The 25328-nt window shown below is 36.2% G+C and overlaps 1 protein-coding gene across 1 annotated transcript; it reads right to left on the bottom strand.

The window, feature by feature from the left end:
- Nucleotides 1-8654: 8654 nt before the first annotated feature.
- LOC145558434 (la-related protein 1A-like) lies at nucleotides 8655-24346 on the bottom strand. The gene is made up of 14 exons (XM_081619680.1): nucleotides 23457-24346; nucleotides 20050-20557; nucleotides 19588-19753; nucleotides 19147-19237; nucleotides 18870-18941; nucleotides 18155-18729; nucleotides 17378-17447; nucleotides 11903-12004; nucleotides 11285-11625; nucleotides 10996-11139; nucleotides 10705-10768; nucleotides 10269-10414; nucleotides 9952-10056; nucleotides 8655-9221 (listed from the first exon to the last, which is right to left on the bottom strand). Exons 1-14 carry the CDS (start codon nucleotides 23703-23705, stop codon nucleotides 9038-9040), a joined length of 2817 nt encoding a protein of 938 aa, XP_081475806.1. The 5' UTR covers nucleotides 23706-24346; the 3' UTR covers nucleotides 8655-9037.
- Between the last annotated feature and the right edge of the window lie 982 nt (nucleotides 24347-25328).

The following is a 25328-nucleotide window of genomic DNA, read 5'->3' as shown; positions in this document are numbered from 1 at the left end:
TGGAGTAGGAAGTTGCTTGTGATGTGGGGATATATTTATAGAGGACAAGAGGTTGATTTTTTTTAAGTTGGTGATAATTTATAAAAAAATAAAAATAAATAAATAAATAAAAAGGTTAATTCATAAATATATAATACTTCCTCTATCCCAGTTTACTTGCAACATTTTGATTGAACACGCTTGTTGATGTGCATGTTTCACCGTCGATGTCTTTTATTTTATATTTATAAAAGTTATAAAAAAATTTATATTAAAAAACTATACATTAATATAGATCCAACAACATTTTACATGATTACATTGACTTTTATATAATAGATAAAAAAGATAATCAAAGTGAGAATGTGAATAGGGAAAAAAGTCAAAACGTTGCAAATAATTTGGGATAAAGGGAGTATACTAAATCATGATTTAGCTTAATTTAATGTTTTAATGTAAACTTTGAGGGTGGTAAGTCAATCTCTAGTTTCTACGAATTCAACATGTACACCTAGCAAATAGACTCTACTTGACAAAAAAATTGTATATTTGAAATTGGACTTTTTTTATTTTTAACACGATTTGACATGGCTATGTTTGGTAATTGTGTTTTGATCGAAATTTTCATTTGTTTATATCTTTTGATAGTGTGATCAAATAATGAAGAAAACAAATGTTTGGTAAATGGTTTTCCACTTAGCTAAACAAAATTGATACATTAACTTTTCAATGATCGATAAACAATGAGTTATTCTAATTACAAATTTTGCTATTTATTTAATTATTATGACTGTTTAAACTTATAAGTCTAATCCTTATAGTTTTGATAGGCTGATATATAGTACACAACTACTATTACAGAGTAATTAAGCTATGCCAAAAGGTTGTTAGGTCGGCTTTTAATGGTGATTTAGAGTGAACAACTTAATTTTATTTGTGTGAGCGCTCATAATATTTCTATTAAGTATATGAATTGGTCAATTAAAGTAGCTTATTTACGCTAGTAATATTTTAGCAAGACTCTGGTTTTCTTATGAGCAAAATAACAAATAGTATACGGAAAATTTGTGAGAAAAAACCTTTCTTATTTTTTTAGTGGCTTAATTATGAGAAAGGATAAAAAGGTGGCAAAATGGGACAATATCTATAAAAAATGTGAGATTGGACCTTGACAAAATTCGACTCTTAACCAAATTTTTCCACTGTTGACTATCACGTACCACACACATGGCAGTAAAAAAACCTTCGTGTCTCTCCTCCTTCCCCTTCACCATGGCACCGTCATTCTCTCTGCTCTTTCCCCTCATCACCCGACCCCGTCCATCACAACAACCATCGAAACCCTAAATTAAACACTACCACCTAAAAGTTAAACCACGAACTACCTAGTCATCTCCATACGACACCACCAACAAAAGCTTCACCACCCTCGAAAACCCTCCCACCCATCTAAAAACCCCAAAACAAAACCATCCTAGCTAGGGGTGAGCAAAAAATCAGGGTACCTTGAATTGGAACCGGAACCTGTTAGGAACCGCAGGTTCCGGAACCAGAACCTATACAAGAGGTTCCGGTTCCGGGTAGCAAACTGGAGAACCTGTTGTAATAGGTTCCGGTTCAGGTTCTCAATTTTTTGGAACCAGAACCTGTAAGGTACCCTGTACCTGATAAAAGTATCACTTAATTTCAAATTATATACTAATTCTTACTCAATTTTTAAATAATAAATATCAAAATTACAATTATAAAAATATATATATTAAATTGGTTAGACAACTACTATTAGTTTGTCTTATTTGCAAGTTGCAAACATTATAAATTAGTGACCAACCAGTTTTTTATTTAAAATTCCGCGAAAAAGTTAGTGAGTATATTATAATACAGGGTACCCTAAATCGGAACCGGAACCTATAGGTTCCAGTTTCGGTTCCCAATTTCTAGGAACCTGTTCAACAGGTTCCGGTTCCGGTTCTCATTTTGAGGAACCTGTTGCAACAGGTTCCGGTTCCGGTTCCGGTTCCTGGAATTTTTACAGGGTACCCTGTTATGCTCACCCCTAATCCTAGCCATCTACTAGCGACAACAACCAATATTAAGGGTGGGGTGATGGTTTTTTTAGGGGATCATAGGTGGGTGGGGTCACACTAGGGTGGGGTTTTCTTTAGGAGCTCAGAGAGGGGGTGGCTGACGAGGCAGTGGTGGGATAGCATTTGGGTGGTTACAAATCTTACAATGGAGGGGATGACGAGGGAAAGAGTGGGAGAGAGAACAATAGTGCCATGGTCGTCGGGAAGGAGGAGAGAGAAAAAAGGTTCTTAATGTCACGTGCGTGGCACATGACAAACAGTGCTGGAATATTTTGTTCAATGGCCAGATTCTGTTCAAAGGTTGTAAACACAAATTTTAAATCTGCAAAATATAGATTCAAAATAAATGAAACAAAATGTTAGTTTTATTAATTTGATAATTTTGGGTACAATCTCTAATTTGCTCCTCTGATTCGATCTCCACTTTATCTTTGACTTGTTTCACGGGCTGAGTTGACTCTTGATTGAGGGCCGACGAGCTGAGGCTTGATCTCTATCAAAGATATCTGATGTAGACCTTTGACTTGGGTTGTTGATTGAGGGTCGACGAGGCTTGATCTCGATCAATGACTTCTTGGTGTAGAGGCTGAACCGGTGATGTTCTTGATGATTTGAGGTTCTTCTTTCCTTCGTGTTGAGGGCCGTCGAGGCTTGATCTTTTCCACGGGTGATCTTCTAGAGTAGAACGGCACGTCGAATGCTTGTTGTTCTTCTTCTAGGTTTTGAGAGGATTGCTTTGGAGAAGTTTAGAGTAAGGATTGCTTTGGAGAAGTTTAGAGTATTTTATGTGAGGTTTTCTCTAGAGAGGTTTAGAGTTTTTTATGTGAGGTTTTTCTGTGTTTGATTCTCCTTGTTTTCTCTAGGTTTTTCTCTGTAGATTTTTCTCTATTTTAGGTTTTTCCTTCTGCTTCCTCTTTCTCCCCAAAATGAAATAGAGATAGCTCTATTTATAGAGTGATTGACTCTTAGGGTTAGGGTTTGATGTGCATGGAGGTGGGCCTGCTTGATTATCATAACCCATATTTAGTGGGTTTTAACTATTATATAAACAATTTAATTAAAATAACTAAAATGGGCCAATTAAATTTATTCACCCAATTTAATTAATTTTAATCAATAGTCAAATTAGCATCAAGTCAATAAATTGACTTTTGACCCATATATTATCCAATGTGGCACTTATATAAATTTTTTGTGCCTACAAATTGCCCCCTTCGAGATCAGTCACAGACACGACTTTGGAGTGTTTGATCGTGATCGGGCTCGAAATCCCTGTTTTTTTTTTTTTTTTAAATCCAAATTAGCTAACTTTAATTAGCAATTTGGCTACTTGCCATACAAAATAAATGTATGTACTTCATGCCTTTAGTTGTTTTTTTGATGCAATCATGCCTTTAGTTGTTAATCAATGATAGCTATGACCTTATCATGATTAAGCACCTAAATAGCACTTCACGTCTAGCAGTAACATTCAAATTTCAATATCTTTCATTTTTTTTTTTTTTTTTTTTTTTTTTTTTTGAAAGAAAATGATAATGCTCTTATGAGTTATGTTACAATGTAACAAACTCATGTTCCAACACCTATGCCACGAGATGGACAAGATGCTTGGGTTTATCTTCACCTTTTTTTTTTGTTTTTTTTTTTAACAGAAATGAAAGATAAGCTTTGAAACATTCAAGCTAATACACGTAGTGCTCAACAACTTGATAAGTTCGAAGTTTATCTTGCTGAGAGTTTGTCAACTCCATCAAATTTATCCTATAAATATAGGACCTTGGTGAAGATTGTTTTTGGCATTGTGTATCCAACAATGAGCTAGAGCAAGGACAAGTTATCAATCTCAGTCAATGACACGGTGGAGCTGCTACTTGAAGGTCTCGAACCGACACCCGCCACGGAGGAGCACCACTTACTTGACATCAATAGCATGGGGAGCCGTCACGCCACGAGACACAAACGATGCCACACTAGAGGGAGCTACCAGCCAGGCCACGCCACAACAACTACTTCGATGTCACGCCGCAACACTACTTCGATGCCACAATAGAGGGAACTGCCAAGATTTGATGCCACACCGCAAGCCCGCAACTTCTTTGCTGCCACGCCTCAACACCATGCCGAGAAGAAAAGGAGCCAACACCCCACCTCAGAACCCGTTGTCTTTGATGATGATGCCCTTTGGCGTTTGATGGAGTATAAAACACATTCCTGGGCCTCAACCATTAGTTTAAGCTTTTGGTTGAGTTGGTCCACTAACATGGTATCAGAGCCAGCGTGACACAAAGGTCACGGGTTCGAATCTCATTCACCCCCACTTTCAAGTGGAATATTAAGCGCTGGGTATGAGGAGGGCCCATGCTGCATCCACACTTCTAGCCCAAACGGGCTCTCGTGTGAGGGGGCGTGATGGAGTATAAAACATATTCCTGGGCCTCAACCATTAGCTTAAGCTTTTGGTTGAGTTGGTCCACTAACAGCGTTTTTTTTTTTTTTTTTTTTTTGGATGCAGGTTTGTGATCTTACTTCGTTTCCTGGAGAGCCAAAAGTCATCATCCTTCCGTCATGGAGTCATGGCTATAAATATATCCATCCAAAGGTGAAAAGTTCTACACCAAGCCGGCAAGCCGAAGTCCCCTTGTGAGCTCTTTACAAAAGATGACCTTGTAGAGTAACCTCGGTTCGAACCTTGAGTCCTTGACATAATGAGTTGTACAACCTTGACATTACGGGGTCATGTTTTCAAGCCTCACAACTCGGGCATCAGCCTCTTGAAGCTGGCATCGCATCATTAATTTTGACATCGCAGAGTTACATTCTCGAGCCTCACAACCGAGCCTTGTCTTGAAGTCTCGGAGCTAGATAATTGAGCGTCGCAACACAACCTTGATATTGAAGTCGTGCCGAGCCTCACAACCCGAAACTCGACAACTTGAAGCTACGCAACTCGACCGACCCCCGCAAAGCCATGCACATCCAAGATGAAGTTTTTGTCTAGACTACCATTTTGACTATCTAGTGAACATTTGACCGATTACACCGTTCAAATTGTAGCTCTACGTGTCTTCAGCAGTCTAGCCAAGTTTTACATGAATCAAACCACGTTTGCCATCCAATTCGTGAGTTTGATCAAGGTCGCTCCAGTGCACTCATCTATTTTAATACCTCCGTGGGAATGAAGATGATTGATCATGCTGATGAGTGATTATGAACGTTGATTTTTATTTTATTTTATTTTTTATTTTTTTAGTGGAATAGCCTTGGCTTCCACGTACTTAGGGCTTTTTTTTTTTTTTTTTTGTAAAATGATGATCATGATCTAATATAATCATGACATCCACGTGACTCCTTTTCTCTCTCTCTTTTTTTTTTTTTTTTTTTTTTTTAATTGAAAAATGATAATTATTTGTCATTTGTATTGATAAATGATTATCATAACTCATGATCACTTTGGCAATCTTTTCTTAATCTTCAAAATTTGTCGGTGAATTATTTGTGCTTGGCAACTTTCTCCAATCTTCGTCTTTAATGTTTTGAGTTGATCTCCGGTGCTTGGAAGCTTTCTCCAGATCCCAAAAAAAATTTGATAGACCGGTGCTTGGTAGCTTTCTCCGATCTTCATGTTCAACACTTTGAGTTGATGATCTCTGGTGCTTAGAAGCTTTCTCCAGATCTCACAAATTTAGTGGACCGTTGGTGCTTGGAAGCTTTCTCCAATGTCCGTGTTTGACAATTTACGAATCTTCGGTGCTGCAGCTTTCTCCGGACCTTCTAGTAAATTTGGTGAAGTATTGGTGCTTGGTAGCTTTCTCCAATCTTTGTGTTGGACGCTTTGAGTTGACCTCCGGTGCTTGAAAGCTTTCTCCGGATCTCAAGAAATTTGGTGGATCGGTGCTTCGTAGTTTTCTCCGATGTCCGTGTCCAACTTGATTTGTGAATCTCCGGTGCTTGCTGCTTTCTCCGGATTTTCAAGTAAATTTGGCGAAGTATTGGTGCTTGAAAGCTTCCTCCAATCTTCAAATGACATCATTCGAATTTCTGGGAACAAATTGATATTTGCCCCCAATCTTGTAGTTTATCATTTTTTTAATGGATGCCCTTGAATAAATTTTATATATCCAAGATGCCTACGTACCAATAAGTAATTAAAATTTACTTTTTGGATCAAGCCGAATGTAGTTCAATTTGTGTGATTTTTTTTTTTTTGTTTGTTTTGCAGTTTAGGCTCTTGCTTAGGAGCTTTGAGGACCGCTTTTTCATCTTTGCCCCCTTTGGATGTTGATGCCCATTTAATCAGATCTGTCTTCATGATTGGCTATCGTAAACTCCATCTCATGAGCTCGAGTCGCCAAGTCTTGGAATGTTTTGGGTTTGATTCCTTGCAAAATGTAAGCAAGATCCCAATTCATGCCTTGGATGCACATTTCGACTGCCGAAACTTCGGACAAATGATCTTTGCATTGAAGGCTTAATTCTCGCCATCGATTGATGTAGTCCACAACTGGTTCATATTCTAACTGGTTGGTTTGTGTCAACTCAGTCATGCTGACAACGCGCCGAGTGCTGAAGAAGCGATCGAGGAATATTTTTTCCATTTGCTCCCAACTGTCGATGGATTTGCGAGGTAGATCTGTGTACCAATCGAAAGCAACACTTTTGAGAGAGCGGACAAATTGTTTTACAAGCAAATCTCCAGAGGTCCCAGCATTATTGCAGGTGTCTATGAAGTGAGCAATATGTTGCTCGGGATTGCCTGTCCCGTCGAATTGCTGAAATTTCGGAGGTTGATAGCTATTTGGCATTTTCATGTTATCAATCCTCTTTGTGTAAGGCTTGCTGTAGCGACCATCTTTGTTGATGTCTCTGCCAAGCTGTTGTTTAATAGCATTAGCTATCATCTCTTGAATTGCTTGGAAGCTGAATGAATCACCATTGGGCCTTTCATCATTTTTTGAACTTAGCTTTGTCTTCGTGCTAAGTTCTGACTCGCTGCTATCATCTTCGCTTTCTTCAATTGGGCGCTTCTCGAGTCTTCTTTCGAGTGCAGCAATTTGTTCAGTTTGGAATTTAATTTGTGCTCCCTTTTCTTCGTTTTCCTGGACGAGTTTCTCAAGAAGTAGATTCATATTAGCTAACTCTTCCTTGATGGTGCTCGCTTCGATTGCCATGACATTGACAACGTCGTCTTGTGCACCGTCTTTTGTCATCATTCCTTCTACGTGCTTCGTCGTTTCGATTTGTGGAGAAAAAGATGAGAGGTAGAAATTGTCCCACCGAGCGTGCCAAATTTGTAAACACAAATTTTAAATCTGCAAAATATAGATTCAAAATAAATGAAACAAAATGTTAGTTTTATTAATTTGATAATTTTGGGTACAATCTCTAATTTGCTCCTCTGATTCGATCTCCACTTTATCTTTGACTTGTTTCACGGGCTGAGTTGACTCTTGATTGAGGGCCGACGAGCTGAGGCTTGATCTCTATCAAAGATATCTGATGTAGACCTTTGACTTGGGTTGTTGATTGAGGGTCGACGAGGCTTGATCTCGATCAATGACTTCTTAGTGTAGAGGCTGAACCGGTGATGTTCTTGATGAGTTGAGGTTCTTCTTTCCTTCGTGTTGAGGGACGTCGAGGCTTGATCTCTTCCACGGGTGATCTTCTAGAGTAGAACGGCACGTCGAATGCTTGTTGTTCTTCTTCTAGGTTTTGAGATGATTGCTTTGGAGAAGTTTAGAGTAAGGATTGCTTTGGAGAAGTTTAGAGTATTTTATGTAAGGTTTTCTCTAGAGAGGTTTAGAGTATTTTATGTGAGGTTTTTCTGTATTTGATTCTCCTTGTTTTCTCTAGGTTTTTCTCTGTAGATTTTTCTCTATTTTAGGTTTTTCCTTCTGCTTCCTCTTTCTCCCCAAAATGAAATAGAGATAGCTCTATTTATAGAGTGAGTGACTCTTAGGGTTAGGGTTTGATGTGCATGGAGGTGGGCCTGCTTGATTATCATAACCCATTTTTAGTGGGTTTTAACTATTATATAAACAATTTAATTAAAATAACTAAAATGGGCCAATTAAATTTATTCACCCAATTTAATTAATTTTAATCGATAGTCAAATTAGCATCAAGTCAATAAATTGACTTTTGACCCATATATTATCCAATGTGGCACTTATATAAATTTTTTATGCCTACAAAGGTCTCATACAATTCAAAACTCAAACAAGATTTTTAAAAACTTGTTGAAGGTCAATCTAATCTACACAGTAATAATTCTTGTCAAACTTACATCAAACAAACTAAACTCAGCAGATTTTTTGCAACCCTAGTATCTACTATCAAAACCCACACCACCCATCTCAACCCACTTTCATTTTCCTTGATTAAAGAGTTTTCCCAGTCATTTTCAGCATGTTATTCTCCGTACTACACTTGCACAATATATTACTTCATTTCACGAACGGTGTGGTAATTTGTCACAATCATGCAAGTACACAACAACCTCATGCAAATCAGATCGAGTAAGTATAAACGCACCTGTGACATTTGTACAGCAGAAAAGAAATAATTGAAACACAACAAACACTTGAAAAGGACTGGAAAACATTTTCTGTAGTCAATTGGTTATCTTTTTTTTTTTTTTTTCAAAGTTTTCCTCAATTGGGTCCAACAATTCTCTATATGTACAAATTACTCCCAAAAAAAAGTCAAATCCAATGCACAGATGCCTCTCCAAGCTTTAAAATACCTCAGGACAACAGTAAGGGGTCAAACATTGAAAGACTACCAATGGATTGAAGAAAGGAGATGATTGGAGGTATACTAGCCTGAAAAGAATCCATCAACAGGTGTGACACACCCTCAAATCAGCAAAAATCCACGGGCAACTCTCAGGAGAAACAAATTGGCAGCGAGCTCGGCCTCTTTTCAGCTATGATATTAGACATTGCTTCTCAAAATTGGATTGGCACTTGCACTTAAGCCGCTATAGGGGCAGCCGTTGATGCCAATGGCAGATTGTCATCCTTCACTTCAGGCTTCTCTTTGGCACGGTTAAAGTCATCTAAGCTACGAAACTCCTCTCTAAGCAGCCTCTCCAACTCCGGATTCTTTTTATAGGGTTCTTTGCCATCACGGACTTCCCGGTAATGGTGGAATGCCCTGACACATGGCAAAACAAGGTAACACATTAACAAGTTTGATCAGGTTCTTAAGGCTCCCATTTAGTCTTAACTTTAGATTAATAATAAAAAATTGTACAACTAAAACATGCAGTGGGTTGTATGAAGATTCAATCAATGCTTCATGCATGTTTTAATTGGAAAACAACTGGATATCTAAATTCATTTTCATTGCAGCACTTTTACATCCCTAAATAAAACAGTATCAATAATAGTTAACAAAAATCCACAAAGAACAAAAGATATAAACCTAGTGACACCAAAAGCTACCAATACTAATGAAATTCTCAAGGATTAGTTCCCTAGTGAAATTTTTTTTATTTTAACTCCGTTTTTTAAGTTAACACGTTCTTTAGTCACGTTTGTCAATGCACAAATTCAACTATTTATATCTTTAATTACCGATACGCACAAATTATAAGAAGTTGATATTTTGAAAATAAATATCGTGACGGATCTAATAAGATCTCACATGACTATATTTTCATTATGTATAAATCACAAAACACGGTCAAAGGAGAGTGTGTGAATGTCAAAATGTGTCAACTAAAAAAACGGAGGAAGTACTATTCTTGAACAAGGGCCGTCAAGTAAAAATGTACAAGCACGGATCTTCTTCACCATACTGTGCTTGGAACAAAAAACACCAATCACAGCCTCTATATCCGACGATAAACATTAAAGTTAAGTAGCAAAATAACTAAACATACCAGTATTTTTCAAGACCATAAAGATTGCCTTTCTTGTAAAAATTCAGAGTAAGCTGCTCAAAATCCCCATAAAGTTCTTCGCTGAATTTCTTCTCCAACCCATAACTGGAATTAGAAAAAAGGTCAAAACACACATTATGTAGTCCAAACCGGGTACTTTTTTATACCATCAAGAACACTATGTAAAGTTGGAAACACACATGATCAAGGATGTATATTGGCAAGTAAACTGCTGCTAATAGATTATTATTATCAATCATATTTTAAGTAGAATTGAATTCCTGTATTCGGGAATGGGAGATGATAGTTCAGCATACCTATAGAACCTGAACAAACATTCCAGTCCATAATTGTAATTAGCAGCCGCATCCTCCAGAGCAAATTTCCGGAAGTCATTGTACATTGAGGGAACAAATGTATCTCTGAGGAAATATGACCAAAATCTATACAGAGTATTCATTTCCTGCAGAAAAGAATGTTAGACATGTATATATATGTGCATACAGATTGCCACAAGCCCACAACAATAAAATTTTGAAAAATTATATTCCATATGTTGATAATATGATATATGTGACTTGGCAACGATGATATATTGCAAGATATATGAGGCAATAACCTAAAAAAGACATCATGAGCAAGCATTTAAATTCTAGAACTTGTCCATATAAAATTATAGTGCATTCAACAGTAAATAATAAATGCAATGCAAAAGAGGGGAAAGATATGTTTAGTGAATTATAGAAGCCTCACCTCGCTGCACCCAATTCCTAACTTCTTTCGGTCATTTAAGCACCGCTTTTGATACTTCCGGTACCTAGGTGAACCAGCAGAGTATGAAGTAAATACACGAGTTCATCAGCCAAAACTTCACAACAATCAGCAAGTTTTTTGCAATGCCTTCACATTCCTATGGAAACAGATACAGCTAGATGCTACACATGCCCAGAAAATTTAAACAGGAATTTGATCCGACCAAAATAAAATGAATATAACAAAGAAATTAGGTTATAATGCATGGACGAAATACAGAGCATAGCTTACTTCTGCTGTTCAAAGCCATTTTCCTGTAATAACTGGTGACTTCGATGCTGAAACTGAGGAATGGATTTTGGCAAGGAGCCAACCGGAGGGCTACTTGCTGCGAAATTTCCATGTGGCGAGCCACTCAATTTTGAAGATCTGAGACTGGCAAAAAATACAGATCCAAAAACTTAGTCATATAGCTTTTATGAGCGGATAAGAGTTAAAAACATTAGCCGACGGTTGGTACAGACAGAATATCAACCAAACCCATAAAGCTTGTACATACCACTCAATGCCCTAAACATACCTATGAGCTTCAGGTGGAGTAGAACTGAAAAAAAATCCGACCGAATTACTTGGAGGACTTTCTGATACAACTCCAAAGGAGTTGCGACCTCCTCCATGGTTCTTGGGATTATTTGAGAAAAATCTTTGTCTGTGGCTTGATTGCTGTTTAGCAGACCCTTTGCTTTGCTTACTTCTGTTAACATGACTTCCAATCTCATCACAACCTTGACCACCAGAAGATTTTTCAACAGACCTGATGTTCACTACACCAGTTCGAATATTAGGCGACTTAGAGCTCTCATCTTTGTCCTCCTTATTAATATTCATCTTTTTGCGATTAGACCTTTTTGTTTTGAGTTCCTGATAATGACAGAGAAAGCATAAACTACTGCAATATGATTAAAACTCCTCATCTCAAAATCAGAAAAAGATCAACAGGGTACCATGAGATTTGGTGTAAACAAAATAATTCTATTAATTAGTCTTTATGAAGAGAGAAAAAGCAATGTGTGGAGGCATGTTGCAAAGTTGTTCAAAAAAATCTTGACTTCGCCTTTCGTTACCCCAATATGCAATACAGGCAGTAGAATTATTCATAAATTTCATAGAACATTGCAAATTATTTGCTGTATAGAACCTGCTCATAGTCATAAAGACCATCGTTGATTTCAGATGCAAGCTCATTGGATATTCTATTAGATTTCTGAACTTCATTTCCAGCTCCAAGCAGACTGCTATTCTGCAAAGTTATCAACATTCATACTTACTCCACAGCAATACTCAAAGTAAATTATTTGTTAGATTTGACAAAATACTGAGAATATAAAACTGTACATATGCCAATGCATGCATCTTTAACTCTTATCTATTATAAAACAAGACTAATATGAAGATTACTCCTACTAACTTCATTGCTAAAGCCTAAAAGTGCAGGCACATGATAAGTGAAGCTACTATATATTACAACCACATCTAGAGAATTGTACCATTGGTTTGATCTGACATAGTGGATGCCCAAATGTTCCGGTGTTCCCCCATCCTACTTATAAACCAATCTACAGTAGTAGAATGTTTTAAAATAGAAGAATTCTATTATTTTAAATTCAAAAAAAAGATGTTGCAGTCTCCATCAGATTAAAACATTACTTTCCTGAACTCCTTTTGATTCCAATACCAAGTAATATAAAAACAACTATTCAATTTCTACAACCGACAAATAGCCTCAGAATTTTCTACGCATGCTGCTTAAATAAAATGTAGTGTACAAAGAGGATAGCAGTAAGCAAACTAAATGGAAACATGGGCCATCTTAAAATTCCGTTACAATTCAAGGAAAGAAAATTTAAAAATAACCAATATTTGTAAATAAACACCTTAATCTTTTTTTTTTTATATTTAATCACCTTTAAAAAATTATAATCCAACCGTCCCCTTTGGATAGTCCCTTATGGGCAAATTTTAGTCCCAAAATGTTCACCCCATTTGCTTTTTCCAACAATCATTAATATTAATTTTTTACCAAAATTCCCTCCAATTTGCAACAATACTTAAATTTCCCATGTAAATTTTGTTTTCCCATATACTTTTATTACTTTCTCTCTCTACTTTTTTGCATTCCCAATCTCAATTTACTTTTTCAATGTACTTTAACTATTCTTATTTGTGTTTATTAATTCCCGTGAAAAATGCCTATAAGGGACTATCAAAAGGGGATGGAGGGAGTAGCTTTTACCACCACAAAATAGTTTTTGTTTTATAGCATGTAAAACGATGCATTTTTGTTGCTTTTTTTTACATTTCCATACTCGATTTGGATGGCCAAAATGACCCCTAAAACCCTAACCAGACTGCTGGCTCCTTGTTGGTCATTTTATACAACCAATACTAAAGATAAGAATCTTTCTCAGCATAGAATACTTTTCACCTAAGCAGAAGAATGATGCCTTAAATATTAAATGAGTAACTCCATGACATGATTAACAACAATTGTAAATCCTTCCATAAGGAAAAAAATTCAGTCCAACATGCATCAGAGCCACATAAGGCGAAATTGTATTTGGTATTCTCAACTGTCAATTACGCCTTAGTCCAACAAAAGTGGCAAGGCGATAATAAAAAATAATCATAAAAAACATGTCAATGGTTTGGACAAACTTTTTTATAACTATAATTCATATAGAGAGAAGAATTTTAAAACAAAATCTCCCTACTACCACCAAAAGCTGAACAGATCAATACCACCACTACATCCCATGCTTGTCAACTTCTATATTTCCTCTTTTCTTTCCCATAACAAAGCAAAAGGAAGATAGAGCAAAATCCCAGACATAGTCATACACTCGAACAGGGAGAAAAAAGAGGAGGGGCAGAGGTAAAACCTATTGGATCACAGATATAAAGGGAAAGTAGTGTCGCATAAGATATCTACTAATATTTGAATAGGAAAGCAACGCAGAGAGGCAGTGCAGCACAAGTACTAAAAAAAAATGAGTTTAAGGAGTGGAAGAGATTTATAATATGACGTGGGAGGGCAAGTCACTTTGTCAAGTGGTAGAGGTGGAAAGCCATTGAAATGGTCCGCCATTGACCATAAGTAGAGTAGTACCTACGCATGTAGCTAGGGAGAGCAGGAGATTATTTAACCCTTTTTCATATTTCTCTTTCCTGTTAAACCAAATTTCTATTTACAATACCCTCTTGACATGCAAGAATTGAACCTACAATTAAAACTTTTTTAAGCCCAAATGCACCTCAAAAATCAAAATGCATTACCTATGGTAAAGAGAAACCCTTTCAACATCAAAACAACAATATTTTAGAGCAAGAAAAAATAATAAAGTCAAAGGTGTAACCAAATAACCCTTTTATTTTTACACCCAATTCGCAACTAGAAAATATCTTGGTTTGGCTTAGGCCCTGTTCTATTCACCTTAAAAATATATAATATTAAGTAAAAATAATTTCAGTTCAGTAAAAATAAGTTTAGTTTAGTAAAATTAATTTCAGTTCAGTAAAAATAATTTCATTTCAGTAAAAATAAGTTCAGTTCAGTAAAATTCAGTTTTCTCAAAGAAGAATTATAATAGAAAATCAGTAAAAATAATTTCAGTCAGCAAAAATAATTTCATTTCAGTAAAATTAATTTAAGTTCAGTAAAAATAATTTAAGTTCAGCAAAAATAATTGGAAAAATTGCTCCCATTAATCTGAACTTTGCCTCATCCGCCGAAAATAATCCCAACTTTCGTTTATTATCTATTGCACCGAACTTTGGGGGTATTAATTTTCGTTGCACCCAAATGACTTGCAACCGGTCAATCAAGTAAACATTTCTGAATTATTATTTTTGCACACGTGTCAATATGTAATTGGTTGAAAAAAAATAGAGAAAAAAAAAAAAAAATCCTAAAACTAACCCAGTTGTCGCACCTCCACCACCACACCACCACACTACCACCACCGACAAATGCCCTACTCACCACACTACCACCACCGACGCACTCCCTTCCTAGCCATTACTACCGGAAAACCCATCAAAGGCCTAACCGGCCGTTTCCCCACCAAAATTGGGCACCAAAAGTGGCCACAACGCAACCCCCTCCCTAAAATCGACCACGTAGATTGGCCACAAATGGCCGAAATTGGCCGATGTTGGGGCTAAATACCCTACACCGGCCGATTTCGGCCGTTTGTGGCCGATTTCGTGGCTGATTGTCGAAGGGGTAAGGATTGGGCGTTGTTGGGAAAGGGGGTTTCGGGGGTGGGGAGGGGGTTTAGGAGGTGGTTGGGCTGCTGGGGAGGGGTTTTCGGGGGTGGGGGAAGGGAAGGGGTGGCTGGGCGGCGGTTTCCGGCAGCGGGGGAGGAGTTTTCGGGGATGGGCGCGAATTTCCAGCGGGGTGGGGTGGTGATGCAGTGTTTTCCGGGAATGGGGGTGGTGGCTGGGTTTAGGAGTTTTTTTTTTTTTTTTTTTTAATTTTTGTTTTTATTTTTTTTTCTTTTTTTTAATTTTTTTTGGACCTATCACGTGTTGACACGTGTCTAGGTAACCTGCTACATCAGGTTGGATGACTTGTTGGGTGCAACGAAAATTAATACCCCCCAAAGTTTGGTGCAATAGATAATAAACGAAAGTTGGGATTATTTTCGGCGGATGAGGCAAAGTTCAGATTAATGGGAGCAATTTTTCCAAAATAATTTCAGTTCAGTAAAAATAATTTCAGTTCAACAAAATTTAGGTGAAGAGTACAGGGCTTTATTGGAGCAAAAAAGGGCTCAGACTAGGCCTTCTATAAAAAAGCATATTCAACATTAAACTAAAAATCAAAAGGCACCACAAAGATATCCAATTGGAGCACAACCTATATTTCATGGAGAGGAGATTACATATTAGCCTAATGTCTTTGAATCTCCTATACATAATAATTTGCAAAACCCCAACCGCTTTAGCTTGTAAGAAGCTAAGAGGGTGGCTCTATGACTTTAGAGGACAAAGTAAAGTAAGAACCCTTTTCATATGAGGTTTCATGGCTAAAAAGCCTAACCAAATAATTAAAAGAAGGGAATTTTAGTAGAGCATAATGTATCAGGAAAGATTGCGAAATTAATTTCTCACATAAAAACTGTGAAAACATTTCAGTGGTAATCTGTCCTTTAACCACATCATCTATCATCATGCATCCAAAATTATTAGGAAAAAAATAAATGGAGAAAATTTATCTTCCTTGTCACCAAATATTTCCTATATGCCGTCAAAATAATTTGAACGAAGAAAAATTGGAGATGAAGGAAGACCAAAATGTGTGGTTTTTAATATAACCACATAGTAGATTGCTGAAGCACTGTATTTGAGAGATTGCAACACTAAACATAAGAATCACTTGAAAAGGATAGTAGATATATAAAATAAATAAATAAATAAAATAAAATAAAAAAGGAAACAAAGAATAAGACAGAATGGTCAGAATCAATAAATAAATACTTTTACACACCACTTGTCTCACTATGGAAGCCGGAAAAAACATTGCCACAAATATCTTTTAAATCAAGGAAATAGCAGCAGATTAGAGACGGAGAGAAAGGAGTCAGCAGTGGAATTGAGAAATCAGTGCAGTGACTGTGAGGGATGAGACTAGGGAGCTGAGGTAGAGAGGGGACATATATGTGGTGGTAGAAAAGTTAAATGCTGACTAAACTTACATAAGAAAGTTGGGAATAATTAGGGAAAGTTTGGTATGAAGTATTCAAGAAAAGGTAAGGGAATATAAACTCTTGATTCTGTTACATATTAGCTGCCCAAACCACCAATACAACCCCACCTAAGAGCACACTGCTGGGTACCACCCCATGCGACCCCACCACCGACCCCACGTCACTGCCCAACCTCAGCCACCCCACCTCCAACTCCACCCACCCCCTAAACAACCTAAATCAGCTCAACATCAACCCAGACAACCCACCCTACCTCTCTAAGAAACCATTAGCTACCGCCACACAGAATCCATTCATCTTCCGAAATAACCCACCACCCAACCAATAGCTAATTCACCCCATCAGCATTCAATCACAAAAGGAAGAGGAATATATGATAAGAGAAAGAGAGATACCTAAAGAGATACAACCGTTGAATTTAGACTTTTATAGTCTGATTTGACCATGAAAAGTCAAATTTTGGAAATTTAAAGTCAAAAATTTTTAAATCAAAATCTCAATTGAGCAAGTTGGTGGTGGAAAAATCAGCAGCCGTCGAACGATAGTGTAGTTATGATGGCAGTGAAGATCTGGATGATGATGGAAGAATAAATAATGATGAGAGAGAGTGTGTACGGTGGTGGAGAGTGAGTGCAAGTTGAGAGCGGGACAGTGGATATGCTACTGGAAAAATATAGAATGCAGAGGGAAAGAGGTAAGTGATTCCTTTTTATTATGTCTACCCAAAACACAAGGATATTTGGGGAATTCGTGTGTGTGTGGGGGGGGGGGGGATCTTTTAATTAATTATATTTACCAAGCTTGGTTTTTATTGAATTATTTGTAACTTAACACAATAGAATCAAAAAAGTTCAACAACGAAAGCATGTGTTGCATGATTTCAAGAGATGGCTATGTAAACATACCCGAGTGACAATGACAAGTCTCTCAACATCCTGATCATTGATCACTAAATCTTCATCTTCATCCTCAATCCTTTCAAGCAATAGACACATAGAAAAAAAAGCAAAAACACTAGTCAAAAATCAGATATAACCATCAAAAAGAGCTAATAAAAATTGCTATACTGAAAATTAATTTACTCACATTAAGGCATAAATATAAATTATGAGCTTAAGGTCTATAGTTTCTAGTTGCTTCACTCCAATGGCCCAATGTGATGATTCAACAAGAAGGAGAAGGGAACCAGTTGTCTCGATATTCATTCTTCAGTCAAAGACTTAGAATTAGGGCTAGTGAGAAAGAATACTAGTGGGGCATCTTGTTTTTGTAGTTAGCAAAATGCCCACCCTGTTTGGGCCAGGTGTCTAAACTTTAGGTAGTATAGTACTATAGTACAATAGTGTGGTCACTGGAAGCAAAATGAGCCAAAAAATAAAATAATTTGTAGGTTTCTGTGAGTGACACTATCATTGCAAGGGTAAGGACCTTACTAGGGATGGCAATGGGCTTAGTGCCCTGACAAAAGATGTATTCCCTAATTCAAAACGCACATCCAATTACATATATTGATTATAGAAAAAGAGGCATTCTCCCATTCAAAATTCAAAGGCAAATAACCATTGTAACTAATAAGACTTAAATCTGGTAACTTATACTAGCACTTAGAGCTTGAAGAGTAGAACGTCAAATGATTAATTAAGAAATATCAAGAAACCTTAGGTAGACAGAAATGATAATACCTTCTACATGAACGATGTACACCCTGTTTTTGCATTTTCTGCTCAATCTCTAGCTCTTCATCAAGCATAAAAGTACCAGAAAAGTCAGAAGATAGATCATCAACATTTGAAAATTCACATTGCTCTTCAATGTCCATTTCATGAGAAACACCCCTTGTAGGCTTGGAGGCTTTTAATTGCTTGTAATTGATGAAGCTATTTCCCACATCTGGCGCTTCATATTTGACGCTCACTTGGGATCCAAGCTTCTCATTTGAGTACGGCGGTTTATGAGCCAGTGCTTGTTTATCACTATCATGTACAACCTTCTCACTGCTCTGATAAGCACTGCTACTATCTTCATCTTCAAGTTTACCATCATTCTTAGATACCTTTGCTACACTGTCACTACTTGGTGCACAAATGACAGATTCTTCAGTTGCACCATCCTTTCTAGCTTCATTGATATCATTCTCTACATTGCTATTAACTATGCCTGTAGTTTGATCCTTGGTAATCTGAGCTTTTACTGGAGATGCATGCTCGACAGAAGCAACGTACTTTGACCAATTGTCACGTTTTCTTACCTTGTCGCCCTGTTTAAAGCAATTTACAAGAATGGAAAAAGAGAATACATTAACATGAGAAATCAAGTCAAATTAGAATATTCACATGCACCCAACAATATCTGTTTGGATTTTAATAATAAATTCAAGAAAAAAGGAAAGTACATGACCTGCACTTCCACAGCCCAAGAACTCTGAAGTGCATCTAGAATAAATGATATGTCTGAACTCATTCTTTTGACCTAAAAGATACAGCAAAATATAGTAGCAGAGGTCAGTATTTGGTATAATTTAATTCAGTAAAATAAACACATATTCTAGCTATGCAATTGGATACTAGCATAAATAATTAAAATCATAAGTGGAAGAGGTATAAACATTATGGAAACAACAGGAACAAGACATGCAGCAGGTTAAGTACAGGATATACAACTCAATACACATTACCCTTTTAAAATCAGCAATTATAGAAATCGAAACCCATCCTTGGTCATCCATTCGAGAAATCAAATAATGGTCAGTCTGCAAATTTTCATCACTGCCAAAAACACAAAAGATTAAGGGTTAAGAAAAAGCTTCCCTTTGCTTAAGAAACACTGTCAGAAAGTGAAACAGCATAACTGCTAACATTACAATAACACATGACAGAAGAAGTGACTGAAATTAGCTGAAAATATAGAAATAACTGTAGCAAATAACAAGTAAACCTCTGATTGCAAATAACATATAAAACAAAAGAAGAATCTTTTTACAGCTGCCACAAAATTTTCATTGCTAAATAACAAACACCATCAAAAAAAGATTTGAAACTCAAACATCCAAAGATTTTTTTATCACAAGGACAGTCATATAAGATGACGTTTCCAAATAATTAACCAGCATAAACACCTGAAATAGTACTCGATTTGCTTTACTATGCTATCCCTCAATGCTAGTGTCTCTGGAGGCAGCATGGGTGCCATAGAAACCATAGGATGTGAAGCAAATTGTGGTGGGAATGGTGCTCTAACTGAACCTGGAGGAGCAGGAGGCATATAATAAACTGGGGCAGCACCTGCAACCCATCGAATGCAATAATATGTCATCAATTAATGACTAAGCATGTCAAGTAGCAAGGAGAACAAAATATCCAACAGGAAGGTTCAAATAACAAGTCATCACAACCTCAAAACATCATGTCAAGCATTTGGTTATAAATAGAAGATTGATTAAATTAATCATGTTAATTTCAATAGAGGACAACCATTAGGCAGATAAAAAAGAAAAAATCCAAACATTATTAAAAGTAACTTATGCAGACATCACATGTTTAACAAATCAAAAAATAATAACAGAAATTCTAAAGTTTACCAGGGAAGCCTGGTCCGCCAACAAATGGAGGAGCTGGCCCAAAAAATGGTCTTGGATAAGCCCTTGCCATGGCTTGCTGCATCAGACCATCTCTAGGACCAAATGCTCGGGGATGATGCCACAAAGGATATGGTTGAGCACCACCTTCAGGAGCATTGGGTCTTCTGCTGGAGGGGTTAGGACCACTTACATTTGTATCTCCTCGTGGAGATTGTACATTTCTATTGGCATCAACACCATGACTGGATGGAATAAAATTTTGCATGAGAGTTTCACTGCCAGCCTCAGCCCCTGGGAAAGGGGGTGGACATGACTGGTAGCCATATCCAGGAAGCGGAACAGGAGAAGGAACCATGGGAGGGTACACATGTGGCAGTACTGGCTGGTAATATGGTACGTGAGGAACAGGGAAAGGAGGCACACTATTTGGATTACACCTTGATCCATTTCTGTGATTACGGTTGTGCCCATGTCTAGCATTCGAAGATTTATGTTGCCCAGAAGAGCCCTACAAAACAGAAAAAGCATAATACAAATTATGACCGTAAAGGGAATATTTAACATCTAATTATATCTCGGTGTCAAATTCATACCAAATGTAGTAAAGTGATAGACCCATCATGAGCTTCAACATATACTATAATAGTAATAATTGACATACTTTCATTTATTGTAACAGAAGTGACATAATGAGCAAGCGACATCACATAGATAAACATTACAACAAGATATTAATAAAGCTATTATGCTACTAGATATCATTCCATTATCAGACATTGGTGACATAAATGGTACTTCGTTCCTAAACAATTGCCCCATGATCCATTTTCGTTTGTCCCCAAAGATCTCATTTCCTTATTTGATAACATAGTCCCTCTATCTCTCGCTACTTTATACCCTACATACTCCCTCGATCACAAATAGTGTGCCCTTTTCATTTATTGCAAATTAGTTTGCCCCCTTCAGTAAAAGGCAATAACCAACTATAACATAATTACCCCTCCTTCCACTACCACAAGTTAGGGCTTCTTTCTTCAATAAAAATAATACTTAATATCTCCCATCACATCTTTGTTTTATTAAAATAAAAATTGATAACCACACTACAACCTATCATCTAAACCTAAGTGTCAAAAAAAGAAGCACAATATTATGGGATAGAGGGAGTGCAAAAGATTAGGTATTCTTTTGATATGGAGAATAAATAAAGTAAACAGAAGATTTAAGCACAAAATGCATTGAGCAGGGCAAAGTAATTGCCAAATCACTCTAGTCAATGCAAAATATACTTTTGGTTTGCCCTTTATTCTTCCCAAGTTTTTGTGCCTATTGAAGTGAAAGCATCTATTCAAATAAAATTCACTACAATCTTGCCTTCATTATTTTGACTGAAGCACTTATCTAAACCGGCAGCATGGCAGAGTTTTTCTTGAATGAGAAGCTTAATACTTGATTCTACTTAGCTTTCAATTATATTAATTGATTGAGAAGGCTAAAAATATTACAATGAGAGCCAAATCAGAAATCAAATAACTACATTTACCCAAAATTTGATGGTAAGACCACTTAAGGTGAAAGTAGAATGAAACTTTGTCATTTATTACTTGTGTGCACCAATACTAAATTTGTAATTTCAGCCATATGACTCCTCGATTATCTTGTGAAGGCAAAATTCTACAGTAAATGCAGTGTACCACTATTCCATTTTACCATTTTCATTTTAATATTTGTTTTATTTGGGATAAAAGCATACTCCCTAAAACTCAATTACAACTTCCCTGTAATCTTCCATCTTCTTGGAATGTCGCCTCCCATGAAAACCAGCAACCACCATAATATAATCAGCAATTTACATAAGTATTCAAGCAAATATAGAAATCAAGCAATAGAAAGAATGAGAACGAAAAAATTGACAGTCAAAATGAGTTGACGATGGCTAATTTCTGAGTATAAATTGTGGCTTGATTGCGCAAAATTGCAATGGTCATCCATGAAGGTTATAAGGAAAGGAAAGGAAAGAAGAAGCAATAGGGTTGTGGACAAGTGGTTGTCATGGCCAATGGTACTGTAAATGACAAAGGGGAAGGCAGAGAAATGAGGTTTTCATTTAGGCAACTCAATTTGTTAATATTTAATAATTACAAATAATTAAGGGTCTGTTCACATTTACTGAACTGATTGGAGCTGAACTGAACTGAGCTGAAATGAATATTTTATGAGAGGAAAATTAGGAGCTGAATTGAACTGATTGGAGCTGAACTGAACTAAAATGAAATGAAATTAAGTAAATGTGAACAGGCCCTAAAAGTGATGAGGTAGGCTTATAAGATTTAATGGGATAGAGAGTGGTACAAATTAATGGGAAAAAAATAAATTTATATAAAAAAAGGATTTAAATCTTTTTTCATATATGTTGGTAAATAATGACTCTTATCTAATTAAATTTTATATCAAGTACATTATTAAAGGAAGACTTTTCAACGGCTACCAAAAAATGCAGATACTATATTTCTTTTTCCGCTTTTCCAATAATGTATTGTATAATGAATATAAAGTAACAGAATGAAGTATTATTTTGATATTACCAAAATTGGTTATTTTGGCAGATATCTCATATCCTGTATGTTAGAATAGATTATATTACCTCAAAGATCACTTTCAATGAGATTAAATAGAGGCAAGCCATAATCTTCTCACATTGAAGACTCAACATGAAATCTGCTATGTAATTCTGATTACATGTGGTTTCGCAATATTCCTCTTACTCATTAGAGAGTTGATTACCAAATACATACAAGTAGCACATAGCATTATGTTTTCAAAATATATAGTCAAATAGCGAAAACTTAGTGACCAAATAAAGGATTAAACCAGACCAAAAGATTACAATGTAGAACAAAATAGCAATGAGAACAATTTTGCATTGAAGATGGCGATGGGGAACAATAAACTTTGTTAGAGAAAAGGAAAACAGCGGAAAATTCAATTAATTAGAGCTAGGATGAGAAGTGAAACATTGAATCATGGGTTTAATTTGGGCAAATTCAAAGCTTTCCTTACCTTCCACAGACCTTGCAGAGGTCGGGAATTCAGAAGAAAGAGTGAGAGAGAAGGGAAGGACAACGAATAGACTGACGTGAATCCGGGATGAAATAGGTTCATTTTAATTAATTGATTGTACACATGAATTTGATTATAAAAAATGTAGAGTGAGAAATACATTACCATTACATTGAATCAAATTTGCTCCGAACAACATTACAATTTACTCATGCTTATTTGGCCACCTCAAACTTTTAACATAACCAAGATACAAATAAATATAATAAATCATCAAATATTTGAAAATAGAACTCACACTATTCAAAAATTAATCGACTAAAACAACATCAATGAACTTCTTTTACCTGTGCATTACTAGCAATGTGATTTCCACCGGAATTACCGCCCTCGGAAACCGGCAATTTAGGAGGAGCTTCAGGGACCTTAGAGCGCTGAGCATCAGCAAGGGGAGGCCAAGCATCAGCTCCCATAACAGGTGAATCAGCCACCTTATCAACTGGTCTTTTCCATGGTGACTTTGGGCCACCTCCATCACCTACACTCTCGTTCACCTCCTTACGATCATCAACACTGTCATTCTCCGCCATTGTCATTACTCGAATCGTAACCAATCAATCCTTTTATTCAATCAAATTAACCTAAAACCCTCACTTCAAAAACCTCAAACCAAAAAAAAAAATTGAACTTTTTTTTTTTTTTTTTTTTTTTGAAAATTACACAATTTGACACAAACCTATTTCAATTCAAGGATTCTTAAGCTAGAATAAACCAACAAAACCTCAAGAAAAACAAATTCATTCCATCAATTCAACCTAAAACCCAAGAACTCAATTACTCAAACAAAAAAAAATGAACTTTTTTTTTTCTGACAATTAAACAGCAACCCACTTCAATTCAATGCTGATAAAGCTAGAATAAAGCAAAAAAAAACCCCATTAAAACCCAAATTTGTTCGATCAAGAAAGGGGATAAATGGAATTGTGGCTTATATAAAATGGGTAGGTTGTGATCATAGTCAAACACCCACCAAGAATAACACAGTAAGGATAGATTCTTGAAAGGAGACAGAAATGAAAGAGGGGTGGTGACTGATGTGGGGTTGGAGAGAGAGAGAAAAAGAGAAGGAGGTGAGGGTTTGCAGTAGATTAGGGTTTTGTTGAGACACTGAAGATAGTAAAGAAAGAGTAAAAACTAAAAACGGATAGGTTCTTGTAATAAGGGAATGACAATTTGACAGTTACAGGCGACGCCTACAATGTGCGCACCTCTATGAAAAAAGGCCGACTTTTTCGCTCCCCTTTCAGCTGCTCCGGGACTAAGAGGTGTTGATTCGGGTTATCGAGTCGATTGGATGTTGACCCACGACTAGGTGGTTTGAGACCGATTGGGATTGGGCTATGGCCGAGCAAGTCAAAATAAGTAGGTAAATGACACGAGTAATAGAATGTATTAAAGAGAACGTAGGTGTGTATATTAATCGTATTTAAAAAATAAAATTACACATAAGAACATATGGAGTAATGAGGATTATGGTTTAACTATATCTATAGTATCTATCTATATTTATTTATTATAATTATTATTATTATCTATTAAAAGAATAAAATGTATTTCTTTTAAAGAAACGGTGCCACATGCACTTTTTAAAGTATACTACGTATATCACAATGGCACGTCAGTGACGTCATTATCTAAAGTATATGCACCACGTAAAAAATTATACTTTGAGTTAAATTCAAGCATGTTCCTCCAACACAAAAAGGTCATACGTTTATCATCTCAACCAACTTTTATTAATTTATTTAAATTTCACATAACATTATATATTCCTTTTATTTAATTAAGTAAATTAAAGGTTGTATAATTTATTTATTTTTCACAAGATAAGAAAATAAATACATGCATATGAGGTTAAAAAAAAAAGTAACACCCGAGGTAATGTCCGGATCATATACTAACTATACAGACAATTGAACATAATTATCAAATTTAAAAAGTACAAACTAGCAATTCAGGGCAACACCCGGGCCACACACTAGTTTGTTATTGAATGACACTATTCTTGTAAGACAGTTGAATACAATTTTGTCATCGCTTCTAACATGAAACCTGAATTTTCTAAAAAGAATGATGCAATAATCGGTCATTTAAAATGAGTAATAAATTACAACAATGGATTTTAAAAAAAAAATTATAATACAAATAGCCATTGTGGC

Source organism: Chenopodium album, chromosome 9, assembly GCF_948465745.1.
Source record: "Chenopodium album chromosome 9, dcCheAlbu1.1, whole genome shotgun sequence".
NCBI classification, from domain to species: Eukaryota; Viridiplantae; Streptophyta; class Magnoliopsida; order Caryophyllales; family Amaranthaceae; genus Chenopodium; species Chenopodium album.
Note: the sequence above shows the minus strand (reverse complement) of the source record. Positions and strands in the feature narration are given on the sequence as shown.

Excerpts from the sequence above, each read along its gene's own strand:
- LOC145558434 (XM_081619680.1), bottom strand. The coding sequence starts at position 23,705 with ATGACAATGGCGGAGAATGACAGTGTTGATGATCGTAAGGAGGTGAAC. Across the intron at positions 11,626-11,902 it reads GTCTTTATGACTATGAGCAG|GAACTCAAAACAAAAAGGTC; the intron begins GTTCTATACAGC and ends TGTCATTATCAG. Across the intron at positions 10,415-10,704 it reads TAGGAATTGGGTGCAGCGAG|GAAATGAATACTCTGTATAG; the intron begins GTGAGGCTTCTA and ends TCTTTTCTGCAG.